At 38.2% G+C, this 16,486-nt stretch overlaps 1 protein-coding gene across 1 annotated transcript in view; it reads right to left on the reverse strand.

Annotated features, from left to right (window-relative positions):
* Positions 1-16,486, reverse strand: part of alpha-Man-IIb (alpha-Mannosidase class II b) — a 37,513-nt gene continuing 21,027 nt past the window's right edge. The window contains exons 2-5 of the mRNA XM_089857701.1: positions 5,004-5,176; positions 3,677-4,168; positions 1,813-3,534; positions 1-1,742 (exon numbers count right to left, since the gene is read on the reverse strand). Of these exons, the coding sequence (XP_089713827.1) occupies positions 1,082-1,742; positions 1,813-3,534; positions 3,677-4,168; positions 5,004-5,176 (3,048 nt within the window). The 3' untranslated portion in view covers positions 1-1,081. The remainder of the gene's footprint in view (positions 1,743-1,812; positions 3,535-3,676; positions 4,169-5,003; positions 5,177-16,486) is intronic.

The following is a 16,486-nucleotide window of genomic DNA, read 5'->3' on the forward strand; positions in this document are numbered from 1 at the left end:
TTTTGTTAGTTCTCCCATCACTCATCAATTTTTTTTTGTAGCGGGGTCATGACCCTGGCTTTTCCACAGTTTAAAGTAGAAAATCATTATTATTATTTTTTGTAATTCCTAGAATTTGTTTTTTTCTTTTCAATATAATTGGTGTTTTTATTTTCTCCAAAAATATTTATTTTATTATTATTAAATTTCATTCATTTTTATTCATTTTTTTTTTTCACAATAGAGCCAGAAATTTCATTTAATTTCTTTTCCTTTCGAAATTCGCTAATTTTAATAAAGACTTAATTAGGTTTGTTTTTGTCGTATGTATTTTACGGCACTTTAGTGTTTAATCGAATTAGTTATTAATTAACTGAAATTTAAGGCCTAAATTCAAATAATTATTATAATTATTCATTCAGGCCTTTATTGTTTTTTAAAACAAACGAAAAAAAGGAAAATATTTGACTCTTTTACTTTTAAGTCAAAATTTAAATATATTGACAGGATTTAATATCGGTAATTTAAATATATTTAAAGCCTATAAATATATTATTTGTAATTAATGTAGGATTAAGCTAATTAATCGCTTTAATATGAGACAAATCGAGTCCAAATCGGGTACGAAATAAGAAAGTTTTGTCTCATATTGAAGATCTTAAACACCACTGAAACATACTAAAGAAAACCCTTTTTTTTTGTAAAAAACATTCACCTGGCCTATAAAGAAAGCGGAATTTTGGGACCATATTTACAAATTAGAAAGATTCAAGAAAATTACAAATAAATTAATTTTTTTTTTCGATAGAAAAACCAAAAATATATCGCCAAAACTTTGAGCTTTTTTTTTTAAATTTCAAGTCCCAAGTCTCTCTTAATTATTACATCCCATCCGTCAATCATTGTATTTTGATTACAGTTTTTAATTATCGTGAATTTGTGTATTTTAGGTAGAGTTTAATTCAGTTTTAAGTACCACCTACTTTCAAGTTTTTTTTAGAAAAACAAAAGCAAAACCTCGTTCGTTGAACGTAACGTAATTGTAGTTTATCGCTCCGGTTCATGTCCCGTAGCGATATTTGAAACGTGACAACGTGACGCTTCACGGCGCGAAGGCGATATTGTACGATTGTAGGTTCATGGGTTCAATGTTGACCTCACCCAATGATTGTAATTTCTCTATAGTCCGTAAACCCGTCAAGGATGTCTTTTCGAGGCCGCGAACTCGCACCAAACCCAACTTGACCCCGTTAAATTTCGACTTTGTTTTGTTATTGTTGACTTCGCAACCGTACGGAACCGAGGGACTAGTGACCTGACACGAATACCCTCTTCGGTGAAAGATCATTAAAGCGTTCTCCGATGGTTCTTCGAAGTTATCCTTGACCGGAAGTGTCCGTAAATTGACAAGATGATGGTCGCACGGGAACCCGCCTTCCAAGAAGGATAATGACGTTTCCATGGGTCGGTCAACCCCCGTTTCGGCTACCAGCAAGATCGGGGGGTAGTTCAGCGTGTCCGAAAGTGTGTGAGATAAAAGACTTAGGTTGGGAATTTCCGGTTTCTGGTTGTTATCGTCGTTAGTTGATGGATTACGTTTCTCAAGGACTAGCCAGAATTGAGCCGCCGTTTTCTTGTTGTCCATAACGCCTTCTCCCAAACCACGACTGTCGTCGTAACGAAGGCGTCTGTCCAACATAACCTCCATCGATCCTGGTTTGTGACTGGTCGCGCCATGAGCGTGGGAAACCAAAAGGGAAAGCCTGATTGGGAAGAACATAATTGGTTAGATTTAAGAAGCCCTTGAATTAGAGTTAACTCTTGAAATCCTACCTTGTTTTCGCGTCTTCAATGTACGTAGCCGAGGTAATGGGATAGTAATTAGCTTCGACGGAAAGTTGAGGCATGTTGTATCGTTTCATGATTTGGAAACCGTTCGTGTCGGTGTAAAAGATATTTTCGCTGGCGATGTCCGTGTCCAAACGCATGAAAAGCTCCAAATTGGCATCGCCAATTGTGTTCATATCGAAAGTACTCGTTAATTCTAGTCCTCCTCCTAAAATACCATCCACGTGGTACACTCTCGACGTCAAAGACACGACTCCCGGGTACACCGTATGGACTTCCGATAAAATTGGTCCTCTGACCACCCTGATGACCGGGAAACGTCCCGTCACGTTGACGATCGGTTCCATACGGTTCGGTTGAAATAGATACGCCCCGCTACGGAAATCCTCGGATTTGTAAGCTTGGAAAGTCAAACTCATCTTGTTTCGAACGTCATTGTCGGATTTCAACTGCAATTCCTTCAAGAGACCAGTTTGTTTACAGAAAACAGCGTGCAAGTGCGGGGATTCTAATTCAATGTCCTCCGAGCTCGGGTTTTGAAAGTTGAAAACGGACGCTGTTGGTTTGGCCGAAAATGCGTCATTAACGAAAACTGAAACGGTTGGACGCGTTTCCGGTGGAGTTTCGTCGTCTTTCTTATCGTCCATGATGGTTAAAGTTTGGAGCGTCAAGGGTGCCAATTCGACGATGAAATTCAATTCGTAAACGCCAGAGATGATCTCGATGGTTCCGTTCCAAGCCGGGTTGACTTGGACTGGTAGTTCAGCCATGTTGGCGTCCACAACCTTGACTCTCGGACTCTTGACCATTACCCTGACAACCTGTTGTCGGTGATGTAAGGCGCTGTTGAAGACGACGATTTTTCTGCCTTCGATTTTAGGGATGGAGAATGGTATCTTTTGCGGGAATGAGTCGTAGTTGGGTCTGTTTATATCCGGGAATAGGTAGGACGTCATTGGATGAGCGGGTCTTAAATCGGCTTCCGTTTTAATTGGTTCTTTTAACATGACGTATTGTACGCTGTGAGAGATGACGCCGATGGATTCGCGGATTCCTCGGTATAGTCTTCGGCCGTAATCCTGCATGACGTCAACCTTTGACGTACCAGTAATGGCGTCGTGATGTTGGAATAAGCCCAAACTCTGTCTGGCTGTTGATAAGTACGTGTAATCCTGGTTCAATCGTTCGACTAGTCTATCATTCCCGCGTTGTTTAGCTAAGTTTCGACATAAACTGTACAAAATCTCCGCGCTTCTCAACCAGTGTTCCAATTCCCTGGTCAAGTGCTTCCAATAAGGTCTGGTTGTGAAATAACCTGTCCAGTACGATGGTCTAGCTTCGGCGTAGATGTCACCGTAGGGTAAGAAATCACCCGTCAAACTGGCGAAGTTTTCGGGAGGTTCTAGTTTTTCCATGCGACCGTGAACTTCTTTGAAATAATCTTCCAAGGTTCCGAAACTGACTTTGGCGTTCAATTCAGGTTGCCCGTTGATGTAGTCGAATAATTTCTTGTAATTACTGTATTGTTGATCCCATTCTACATCGTGGTTAAACCGGAAGTCATCTCCCAAGAAAACCAGCGCGACATTATGCGGGAATAGAGAACCAATACGACCGTATTGACCCAAGATCAACCTGGCTTTTTCTTCGATATTATCGTCGCTTATTTGAACTGCGGTACTTTCGGAGTACTCTCCGGCGATTCGCCTAAATCAAGAGATATCTATTTATAGATTGAGTATAGATATTTCGTACCTTTGCCCCCCTCCCCCCAAATCCCTTTGTTAAAAGGTTGTATATCCCAAACTGCCTTAACTCAGTAAAGAAATAGATTAGCGATAATTCTTGCCTAAAATCAAACTGTAAACAGACGTCAGTGTCGGGTCCGCAAGTGTGTTTGATACTGTAGAGGTCAAACGGAGTCATGTGACATAAAACATCCTTAGACTTGGGTCCGCCCCCTCCTCCGACGTCGTTAGTTTCATCGGGATTAGGTTTATCAAAGTATTGCTTCCAAACGAACTCGAGTCGTTTCCTTTCGGCCAAGTATTGTTTCCAAGCGAAATGGATCCTTTGAATGATCATATTTTTTATACCGGACTCTCTCAGCAAGTACGGGACGGTCGATGAGTGTCCGAAAGGGTCGATGGACCATCCGTTACGAGGTTCAACCCCTAAATGGGTCTTTAACCAATGATGACCCTCGATTAGCTGCTCGATCATGGCGTGGTAGTGAGCCGCCGCTTCGTCCGTCATCACCCAACCACCCGTTACCATTTCAAGTTGACCTCGGTTGACCATTTCTTTCACGGTCTCTCGTAGTTGAGGACGATTCTTCAAACTATAACGGGACAAGAGGGTAACGTGTTTTTTCTTTAGAAATTATAAGACGTTAGTAAGTATAGGCCTCGAGGAAGCGTGAAGAGATTAGATCTCTCGAAATAAAGAACGCCATGGTAACGCCAACGAGGAATTGGGTGGAAGACATGGGAGATACATCACCGGGTGTCTAGACTGATGGCAAGTCACACGCGAAACTGTTTTAATTAACGATCTTAAAGTAATGATGAAACGCGTCATCATACCTAAATTTATATAGCTTTTAAGTTTGACAATTTCATCAATAGAACAATATTCTAAAAAGCAATTTGACCCCTCTACATTTGAACAGTTATTACCACATTGAAGTAGATATTTAATGGAGTAATTACATCTAATAGAATTACAAAACAACCTTAATGTATTATTTCTAAAATAGGTCATAAGCTTTACCTACAATTTAATTTGCAAATCAAAAATAAAATTATAAATGTATTGTTAAATTGTATTTCAAGTTCCCTTTAATGAACGAAAAAAGGCGGTACCTCCCTCTACTTTAAAAGATTAATCATTGTGAGTGGGGATCCCCCGAAAAGGCGGGAAACTAAAAAAAGGCGCAAAAATGGTTAGGAAGGGTGTGGAAAACAACAAGACCGTTTAAGAGACAAAAGAGAGAGAATGTGTGACAGACAAGGAAGGGTAGAAGAAGAAGTATCAACGCCCTACTCGATGATTGCGGCGTCCATTTTAAGGATATACTTGTCCATGGTTTCATTAAGCTCTTAATTACTATATTTTTGGTCTTTGTCCCGCCGTTTATAATAAGTAAGATCGAGTACTATAGGCTATGTTCTTACCTGTCCCACCATTTGGCGAAAAAAGATATTTCAGACCAAATGAATGTCATGTTCCGGTATTTGTCCAGACGGTCAACCATATTGTTGAGAATGAAGGCTGTTGACGATAGGAAGTAGCCATCAAAGGTCTTTAACCATCCTGGGTCGTTGTGCGAATGAGGAAGGACGAAAACCTATTTTGAATACAAATAAATAAACAAATAAATAAATTGTTTTCCTTTTAGTTTTATCAATTTATCGGTCCATGAAATTCGAAAATTCCCAAGGGTTAATTAATTAATGTGTTTTGGGAACCAACCAAGAATCCCTTCTAATTTAAATCATCCCAATTCCTAATTACTCATTCGTGCGTTGATATGATTCTGACACATCACCTCAAACCATAATTTCATAAGATATGGTTCTTCCATAAGTATGACATTTCGTGATGCAACTGAGAGACTTACAGCTCGAGCTAGTTCGAGAACGACGGAACCAGGACTTCCATCTAGGTCCTATTTAGTCTGCATTACTAAGCCCAAATTTGACAGCAGCGCCTCAGCATGCGTCCCTCGCTTTACCCTGAATCTATGCCCTACCTTATTCACTTCATGAAAAGCTCCAGTTTCTAAGTTACCAGTGGCAAACTTATGGAATGAACATATCTTATGAACTCAAACTAATTGACCGCGTCGAACTTTGACCTTTAGTCAAAATTAATTTTAAAAGTACCATATACCACCAGACTTCAATATCCCGTCCTTTGTAAACGTTAAAACTCATTTTGTAAAATGCTAAGTATTTTAAAATTCTTATTAAGGGGGAAAGGATTTCCAAGAATTTTACGTCGGAAGTTGGTTCCGTACCATAGAACGTTTCTTTCTTTTTTTTCTTTGGGGGCCCTGAGCGCCTAGATTCTTCCGGTCCAGTAGATGAGGAAAGATCCCCCCTCCCCTCTCCATCACCACCACCCACATACCCGCTTTGCTTATAGGATCCGAGCTAGGCTAGGCTTAAGATGGGCATGCACGGTGGTGTTCCTTTCAGAACTTGGGAAGGAGTGTTTGTTTTACTTAATGAGGCTGACAGAAAACAGCTCGTCAAACATTTGCACTATTCCCGAGGAAAACTCTGTCTCTCTCTCTCTCTCTTCCTTGAGGCAATCAAGCGAGAGGAAAGTTTCAAACCATGTTTCAACTCTCTTAACTCCCAAAGTACTTTGGTATACGTACTACAATCGCTCCACTTAAAAAATAAGTTGACCACTATTGCTTCGTGGCTTCATTGGCTCGGCAATGTACATATCTCCGTGTTCTAATTAGTCTTAGAATCTTACGGAATTTAACCCTTTCAATGATTGAAGGGATTCTTTAATTTCCTTCGAGTTTTCTAATTATGATTATGAAATTAATTAGGCGTCTTTGAGGCATTAGGTGTTCCGGGGTTCAACTGTGACACGAGAGCTTAAGGATGACCATCGGTGGCCCCTGCCTTGTGGATAATACCGAAAGCTTTAAGTTTATAGATTATTCCTAGGTTAACCCTTTGAAATTCTTTAATTTTAAACTTTTTAAGTTTACATTCTTTCTTAGCAAAACAACATTATTTTAATATAAAATCTCGTCGCTACAAAAAAACTCCTGCCAAGGAAAGTTTCTAAAGTTTATAAACCTAAATTGATATATTTTTTCTTTACTGAGGCCTGGAAAGTAAGTTTTAGTCTTAAGTGAACGAGGTATCTAAGAAGACTTGCTCTAGTATGCAATTTAATCGGATATTTGTTAGTATAGTCTCTTAGCACAATCGAATCGTGGGAATTATTGTCACTTAGTGAGTTAGTTGATAAGATCGTATGAAGATTCAATCGTCCCATGATTTTCCTTATGTATTTTTTTGTGTCTCCTTACAAGTTGCTAAGGCACTATTATAGTTTCTTTGAAGTTTTGGTGTACTCTTTTTACTTAGGAAGAAAATAGATGCTGAAGTTCGTTGTTGCACTCTCTAGGCAAACCGTATATAATTTGAAAGGTTAGCTAAGCTTAAGCCGGCATTTTCATTGGCGGTTACACCACCAAACTTTCTAAAAGAAAGTTGTGCGAAACACTCTTCTTATAACAACGTAGAGAATTATTAGATAGGAGTGGCAGTTCCTTTGTTGCATGGTGAAGTAAGGTAAAGGTCCGCGGAGTTGAAAACAGTACCCGAAAAAATCCTAACCTAACCCTTTTTCCAGAAATTGGAGTTATAGTAGGTAGAGGAGAATCAGTACTTTCTACTGCTAGTAATTAAATTCTCTATGGCGTATTTTGGAGGGCGCGAAACTCTGGCTGTGCCTGCCGTCTTAATCCTTTTGGCTTTTCATCCCACGCAACTTTATTTGGGGTTGTTCCGTTTCGCCACCACTACCACCACCAGCACCGCCGTCTTTAGAAAAAATAAGTATAGACGCCAAAGACGTTAGCTAATTTATTTTGGGTTTTCTTTAGCGCGGGATGCGGTAGGAATTGGGCGCGCAGACTGTCTTGGGTTGGGGAGGGTGCTTATTGATTTTTCCGATGATGTAATTAGACTGTTGGGGATTAAGACCAGCAGCAGCGCAACTTTTTCCTTTCTATATTTGTTCCTCATCTCTCTCTAGTCTTCTCTTATTTCGCTCCATTTTTTTATTAAATTTTTAAAAATTATATTTTAATGGAAGCTTACGTACTCTCTCTTATTACGGGCCCAATTTAAAATTTTCCAGGTTTTCGTTTCATTTTTATTTAAAATAATTTCCCCATTTGAAATCCTATAATTAAATTGGTTTTAATTATAATAATTTATATAATTTTGACCAATTTCTCGCTTGAAATATATAATTTTGAAATATTGTTTCATTTAAAAACCAATATATTCATGAAATATTGAAATATATTCATCAAAACGCAACGTGTAAAATCTTAAAAATATTGGAGCGCCAACCTTTGCCCCCAATGTTAATTTTTGTGTTTAGACGCATGCGCGCTAAATCAACTGATGAGTCAGAAGCAGCGCTACACGATATAGCAATGGCAGCAACCGTAATGAAGCTGCACCCGCTGCGTATATAGTTCACCGAATATATTTGTATATTTAATTAAGTCAAAGGAATTAATTAGGTACAAATCTTACATATAATTATTTTGAATTAATTAATTATTCAAGTATTTTAACGAGTCTTTTTTTTATTTATTTATTTCAGAATTAACCCTCGGAGTTAAATTTGGAATTAACATATAACCAACCACGTGGGTTATTAATGAAACTGTGCCAAGCCTCGCTCGCTTTAGGCGCTGTTCACAAGGACGCCAATTTTGGTCACCCCCTAAAAGGATTCGTGGAAAATATTTTGGCTAAACCTACGCTCGACTTCTATAATGTAAGTGGAAAATTTAAAATTTTTTGTAAGCCATTTAAAGTGTATTTGGTGAAAATTATTATTGGTCTAATTTTGACCTCTCGAAAACCCAAAGGTTAATTTAATTATTCCTTACAATTAGGCCTAGTAGGGTTAGGGATATTCATCAATGACCCCTAATGCCTTATCAAGGTTAAGCCTACTTTAATAACCCTGGATGTTTATCAATAACTTACTAAGGTTTAGGGGCTACTCTGCAATGACCTTTTGAAGACTTAATAAAGTGTTAAGCCTCGTTTAACAGTCCCCTGACCCCTTATAAAATTCAGCCTCTATTCTTTATCGGGGATTAAATCTTCAAAACCAAAACTGACATGGATGGTCAAAAAATAAACCAAACCACCCGAAAAACCACATGGCCACCCCCAACTTTAATCCCGCAAAAATGCTTCCCTTACACGGTCCTCTATATGCAGCCTAGGTCAGTTCACCCCCAGTTACCTTTATTTCCGTTCTGCTACTTTTATTACCGGGGGTGTGTGCTTTTGCTGGGAATTATCGTGTCATTAAAGGCCCGGGTACATTTTTTTTTTTGGGCCTTGGTCTTACTGGCTTCTCTTCCCACGTCATTTTCCGCCAAATGTCCAACCCGGAGCAGTGCATGAGTGTGAGCGCCCTTTTTTATCGCTCTAAATACGCGTGAAAAGTTGCCTCGTTTACCCAGAGTGCATTTCGCTCTGTTGAAAGATCCCTCGTCGTATCTCGTGCAATTAAATTTTTTTTTTTAGGTTTTTATTAACCACTCCCACTCTCGCGCCTTTTCGCGCTCTTTTCTGTGTAAAGTGGAAATGGCGGGAAATATCCACGTGAGCTCGTGTTTTTAATTAGAAGGACGCTTGCTTGCTTGTCTTTGATCATCATTTTACAAGGAAGCCTCGGTCGACGCTTTAGTTCACGCCCCTTTTACAAGGTTTTAATACCTTTTAATTAATTTAATAATAGTTTTAAGATATAATTAGTTTGTGAGGAACAGCTCTTTTTAGTCGGGTATCTAATTTCTTGTTGAAACGTGCAAATCATAATGTAACAGGTTTGAAGGTTTTTTAAAAGGGAAACAAATTATTTACTATTTCACAGTCTTTGAGTGGCTTGGAAATTGAGCGAGATAATATATAATAAGTACAATTTATGCTCCATATAAGTCTACATTTATTAATCTTTCAATAAGACGTTTTTGTATAAATAATTGAAATTCGTTTCAACAGTTTTCCTTCTCCAAAAAACACCCCAAAATGGTTATCCGTCCTTTTTTATCGTGAAAAAACATTGGAAACACTATTTGGGACGAAAAATGTTCTATATGAAATTCGGATAAATCAATTTTAGAAAAGATATTTATAGCCTATTCAACTTTCTTTTTACAATTGAGGTAAAAACTGAAGCGGATGAATACATATTGTTATATATCATAGAAAACGAAAGTAGTGTCACGCTGACGCTGAATGTATCAAATATATAATATTTTTATTTAACCGAAATCGATCCGTAAAAGACTAGAGATTTTCAAGAGAGAGGGAGAGGGGGGAAACACTTGGAACGGAAGTAGGTTGTCTAGATTTTTCTAGACCAACTTTACCATGGCTTCCCCATTGAAGGTGTCGGACGCTTGTGTTTATAAAGGTTGTAATGGAACTCACCCTAATAGATTAACGTAGTGAAGGGGTACTAAGACAATATTAACGAAGAGTGTCCGACCCCCTTTGTCTAGGTACCAAAATCTAGGCAATATTCAGTGAAAAAACTAATGCATTCGTACCTATTTTTTTGTACCAATAGCGGGGAAGAGGGGATTGCTTTCTCCGGCAATATCTTATTGACTCACAGTGTCTCACACTCTTTGGGGGTTTACTTCCGTTTCATTCGGAAGTACCAATAGGCTGGAACTATGGCGTTCATTCAAACTATATATTTCACCCAGTGAACTTTGGGTATGAGATGAATTCTATCCCACTCTGAATTTACAATGAGTGTTGATGCTACAGCGGGCATTTTTAGTATGAGTATAGCGTTATCGCCTTTATCGACCCTTGGTCACCATGTGTCCAAAAACTCTGACTAAGCCTCTTTTATTACCGCGAGTCCTTGCAACCCCCCCCCCTCCTCCGGGCACCGGTACTTCTTCTTCTATAAAGAAAACCAATGGCCAAGGCTTAGAACCCAGGAAAGCATTAATCTATTCGCCTTTTGTTTGGCCTGTCGATTTTCTAGCTCGGACTACCTCGTCACTCTGAGGTCTTAACGCTAGATTTTTTCCCATCAAAGGGAAATCCTAAAGGCCCTTTCACAAACACCGTGAAATAAACTATAATTAGAACGTTTCATTAATCTCTTTTGCGGAGAAACCAACATACAGGCGGGAAGCAGACCTAGTCTTGGGTTATTTCACTGTCGTCAAGAAGAGGCAACGCCTACCTTGAAAGTGACCTTGATATACCGTGTTAAGGAGCCTTGAAAAACACCCTCTGTATTGTTGTTGTGCCTGATAGATTTATTTTAGGTGCCTTATGCTTGATCATTTATTTTACTGGGAATTTCTTCCTGAGTTATTTATTATTTTTTTTTTCACGGTGGGACCTCGCTAAATTAAAGTTCATGACCCCGGGCCCGGGGTTCTCTGCCGAAATTAAGTCCAAAATTGCTGCTGGACTCAACTCGCCTTCGGTGTTTTTATACGAGGGATTTATGTGTTGTTTATTAGCGAGCGGTATTAATTGCTTAAATCTCTCTCGGGCTTCGATGAAAGTTAATGATATGGTAGATGGGTTGGTTGGTAGACACCTGCTGGCAGAGATAAATTTATTTTCGCAAAGTCTTTCTTGATAATGAACAAATTAAGTTTAGGATTTTTTATAAGGTCTTAATTTATGGGAGGTTATTTTTAAATTTTGGAAATTAGCTCCCAAAATCAGGGAAGTTTCATAATAGTTGTAAAAGGTCAGAGAAAATCAAGGGAATTTTGAAAATTGAGAATTTGTACAATTGGCCTGAAAGATCAAGGAATTTTGTATAAAATTACATATTCTTCCTTTTAGTTTCATAGTCTTTGAGTACCTTCGGTTTAAAACAAATTTCCCATAATGATATTGATTTGTGGAAAGCTAACTCGGGCCCTCAAAACTACTTTAGAAACGTTTCAATTAAATATTAGGTAGGTAGTCATGATATTATAAATTCAAAACGTATGAATAATGGAAGCGTAAAATTTAAAATCGTCGCTTGACAAGGCTTAAAGAATTGGTGGAATTAATTTGAAAATGTTCCCTTTCCGAGAGTTAAAAGATTTATTGAGCGCGAATTTGTATTTGGGATTTTTAGAATTAGTAAAAATCAATAAGAGATGAGAGAAAACGCGTGTCCTCGATTTTAATTTGAGAGTCGTCGTCGTGGTCCTGCGACGCGAACAATCGAATCTTTTACACCAATATGAATCTTCCGGACGAATAAAGCGAGCCAGCCTTGAACTAAGAGCGATATTTGACCATTAATAATTATGGGAACACTTTAAACAAAACGCCCCTCCTGGCGAGCGTCTAGGTCCTTCGACAAACGTTCGGTTTTACAGAAATTAAAAACTATTCGCGTACGAAAGATAAAATTTATCGTAAATTACTGAAATTGAAAACAAACGGGAGTAAAAGAGGCGTGAAATATCATTTTCCTACTTTTCAAAACCTTCTGACAATTTTACGGAATTTAAAGTGCCACTGACTTATATTACATACTATAGAGTTTAATTTTGGAGCGTGCCTGACTGATCATGGTCCTCACTGATGGCAACCTTACCTAAATTATCAGACCGCGTAAATACAACATGGGGGATTGGGGTGGGGTCAAGTTTGCTGTCTTATTCCATAAGCTGACTAAACTCTGATATAAAAAAATTACTTCTTTGCAGAGGTATAAAAAGTCTGTGATTTAATAATGAATTTGTGTCAGTTACACTTTAAAATCTGTATGATTACCAAAAATTGGAGAAGCAGAAAGATAAAGAGAGAGAATTTAAATTCCGATTATTAGTTGTCGGTCGTGGGCGTTTCATTTTGCAAAAACCAAACCGCGAGTGAGCCTAGGATTTTGTGCAAATTACTTCTTACTATACGATATACGTTGTTTCCAAAAGTTTTAATGGAATAAAGATCCAGAGGATTGAAAGAGAGAGAGAGAGAGAGAGAGAGAGAGAGAGAGAGAGAGAGAGACAGAGAGAAAATGGAAGAGACCCCCACCCCGCAAACCGATCTTTTGTGGAGTTCGTATTCCCGATTCAATTTAAATATATTGTGTTAGCTGTAAACCCACACAAAACAGTGCACCACGCACTATTCTTTCGTCTTCCATTCTCTCTCTCTCGCCCCCCCCCATCAATGGGATCGTGTATCCAGAGAGCTCAGTCTCTTTTTGCAAATCTTATTGTGTTAGCTAGAAATAGAGAAGAAAATTGTATCAAATCTTCTTGCTTGAAAACGAATCGAAATTCTTTGACGAAAATGGGCTGTTCTTTTTCGGTTGTATAAATTCGATTTTCGTAAAAATCTACCGTGGAATAATCACCCTTATTGGGACACCCTGTATAAATCATTCAATTTAGTTTAGTTTCAGAATAATCGACTTTTTCATTGAACTCTAATACCAGAAGTAAATGAACCGAAGTTACCGGAGAGGGCAAAATTTGTATAATGCGTTTTCCATAACGTGGGGGTAGTAAAAATCAAGGTAGCTGTACCTCTACCTGAATCGTCTCGAAATTTAACGCTGGCACCAAAGACCATAGTTACAGCTTAGTTATAAATCCGCGCAATATCGTTAGTATGAATAAATAGTCGTTGTTTCAGAAATAGGCGTCTGCTTCTTAGGAGCCTAGGCCCTAGGCTTACGTTCGATAATGGATGAAAACATTAGGGATGATCTTTTGAAATACCTTTCAAATATTAATCGACCATTTGTGAATTCAATTAAGTCGGGAAAGATTTATTGAAATTCTAAAGTCAGACATTGGACCAAAGTATGTTAAAAGTCTTCTTATCCTACTCGAAAAGTTTTTCAATGAGTGTAAACCTCTCCGCAAAAGAATCTTCCGAGGGAAATATATCCTCTTCCGAAGAAGTCGCCATTTTTAAAAACTCTAACTAATTCCCGGAAAATCCGGTTACTCGAACATTGGCCGCTTGGTGGCGTTTTCAAAATTGTTGTGACTCGAAAGAGTAGAGGAGCGAGACTATCGTCGGGGTTGAAATATAGGGGTTTGTGAGGAACTTGTGCTTAATGAATAAACAATAGGACTCCGGTAACTTCGGTTCATTTACTTCTGCTAATACTCGATAAATTCCACCTCAAAAAATACTTAAAATTGCATTAGGAAATTTAACGTTTACCTAGATTGATAGATATATAAAAGGGGTTTTTAGCTTATTACCCCCTTTTAAAGATGCGGGTTAATGGATATATAGTTTGGCGATTTGTTTGGCTCTTTGGAGAACTATCCATTACGTAATAGGATGCCTGTGGCGTCCTGCTTCACTTTAATGGCAAATTTAAGGAGATTTGGGAGGAGCGGGCTCGAGGGAGACACGAGCGTCTTGAAAGACGACGAGGAGAATCCGGGCCCCCGCGAGAAAGGATTAGAATTGAAATTTGAAAGACAGATTTGCTCCTCTGGAGATGGCTTGGCTACGGGACCAGGAGGAGGAAAATTTGGGGGAATCTCGAAAGAGGAGAAAGAGAGAGATGAGATGAGAGGGAAAATTTTCGACACGCCGAGAAGATTTGATTTCCCAGGTTGTAAACAAATTTGTGTCAAAGGCGGATGTAATTTGTTACATTCCCATAAAAGACATTTTCCCATGCAGCAGCTCCCTTTTGTCTTTCTCGCTTTATTCCGGGCCCATTTGCATATTTATATAAGAGAAAATATAACGTTATGGGATTGTAATTTCATAATTAACAAACTTAGATTACTTATTTTTCTTTAATTATACATTTATTTTAAAAGAAGTATTTTAGCTATCGAAGGTATAATAATACAACCAATTTTGTAATAATTAATCTATTTAATGACAGTTATAGTTAATTGACCTAAATTAATGTTCATGAACTTCATAGCTGGTTCTAAGAATTTTCTCAAATTGAAGAGTGCTGAAACGTGTTGTTTACCTATGTTTATTTTAGAATTATGTTCTCTTTATAACTCAGGTAGACAAACACGGGGAGCGATCCTAAGGTATCTATCAGACTTAATGCTCTTTTAGCGTCTTGCTAAGATACCCGGGTCACTTCGGTGCATGTTTACTAAGGCAGCTAAAGGACTATAGAGGGTCTTATATTATTTGCCAAAAGCAAAAAACTAAGGTTTCCAGCTAGTGACTGCAGAATCTTTGCCGGAATAATCTGTACAGCCTTTCTAGCTTGGCTTGGCTATAAAACGAAATAGGAGCATGCATGCAGCCTAAAAAGAAAGGAATAATAAGAAAAGAAACAGACAGCTAGACAGTACTACACTACGCGGAAAGAAAAAGCGCCGATGCAATCAAGGCGGGAAAAGAAAGGTTATACGGTCATCAGGTTGCGAGACGCGCGCGCCCAACTCTGGCACACCAATAATTTATGAATCGACTCAGCCAGCCTTACAATTCTTTCGTTTTATTTTGAAAGAAATCTAAAGCACATAACTCTGACGTAAAAATAGGCCAACTCGGAAGTAAAAATGGGAAACTCGGAAGTAAAAATAGGCCAGTTGGAAGTAAAAAATAGGCCAGTTGGAAGGAAAAAATAGGCCAGTTGGAAGTAAAAAATAGGCCAACTCGAAAGTAAACTTTAACGCGGGAGTCCATAACAATTATGGTATTATTTTTACTTCAGGGTTATTTATTTCTGATAAGAGATGTGAAGTCCGTTATGCAGGATTTTCTCATCTTTGAAGGGATTAAAGTAAAACATCCGTGGGGCTTCAAACCCTCCCCAACCCATGCCGCCACAAATTCGGATTTTGAAAAAGATGAGTATAGACTCCGCGTCCTAAGAGGGGAAAATGTCTTAGAGACGTGTATATATGCAAATTTATTCTCTCCCAGTCCTTTCTCCTCCTCCTCGGCTAGTCATATATAACTGTTCTTTATCAATACTCGACTAAGGTGGCTGCATGAGATGGAAAATGTGGCGAGCGGATTAGGGCAACTTTGGAATAAGGCGATTTGCATAAATTAAGGTTTATCATTGAAGTTTTAAGAAGGTTTTCTTCTTTTGGCTTTTTCTAGACAGGTTTTTCTTATTTTTCTAAAAGTAATTTCATTGCTACTGTCTTACCTAGACATGGACAACCTAGAAAGTCACCTCATTTTAAGCCTCCTAAATATTAAATACCAACTAAACCTCATTTGTACAAAAATCACCCTTATTTTCAATTCCTAAAACTAATCCGAGACATTTGAACAACTATTATAAGGAAAATAACAAGTCATTTTCAATTTAAAAATTTGAGCGAATGAAAAGTTTAGGAAAAACCAAAGGAAAATAATCAACTCCCGGTCTGTCTTATTAGATTCAGGTACAGAATTCCTTTCTCATTTCTTGAATCCTTAAAGAAACTACCGCAAAACTTTATTTCTAATCTCGTATTTTAAATTGCAAAAGAAAACGAAACACGGCGTGAAACCACAATTGTTTATATTATAATCATGATTATTTTCTTTTTATTTTATTCTCTCTCCAATTTCAATTTCTTTTGGCGTCTACGATGTCTTTGATGAAAACTAAACCTATGCCTTATATAGACAGACTAGGTTTGGGTTGGGTTAGGTTGAAAGATTCAATTCATTCAGGGATTTCATCCAATCGGATGTTGGGGAGTTAGAAGAGAACCCAAGTTTTCAAAGCACGTGCGCGCTTCAATCAATGTTAGTTACACGGTAATCAGGCTAACGTCACATGATCTGGACCAAAAGAAGTTAGTCTTTTATTTAGGGTTTGGAATTAACCTAATCAATATTCATGGATGAATTTAATCTCTTCATATTCATTGGGTTTATATGCTTGGGTCCTCCAAATTTGGTCCCTAAGCGTGCGGTAGAAATTCCCC

This window comes from Phalangium opilio, unplaced genomic scaffold (genome assembly GCF_054372755.1).
Source record: "Phalangium opilio isolate 3A_F unplaced genomic scaffold, DU_Popi_V2 ptg000011l_1, whole genome shotgun sequence".
Lineage (NCBI taxonomy): Eukaryota > Metazoa > Arthropoda > Arachnida > Opiliones > Phalangiidae > Phalangium > Phalangium opilio.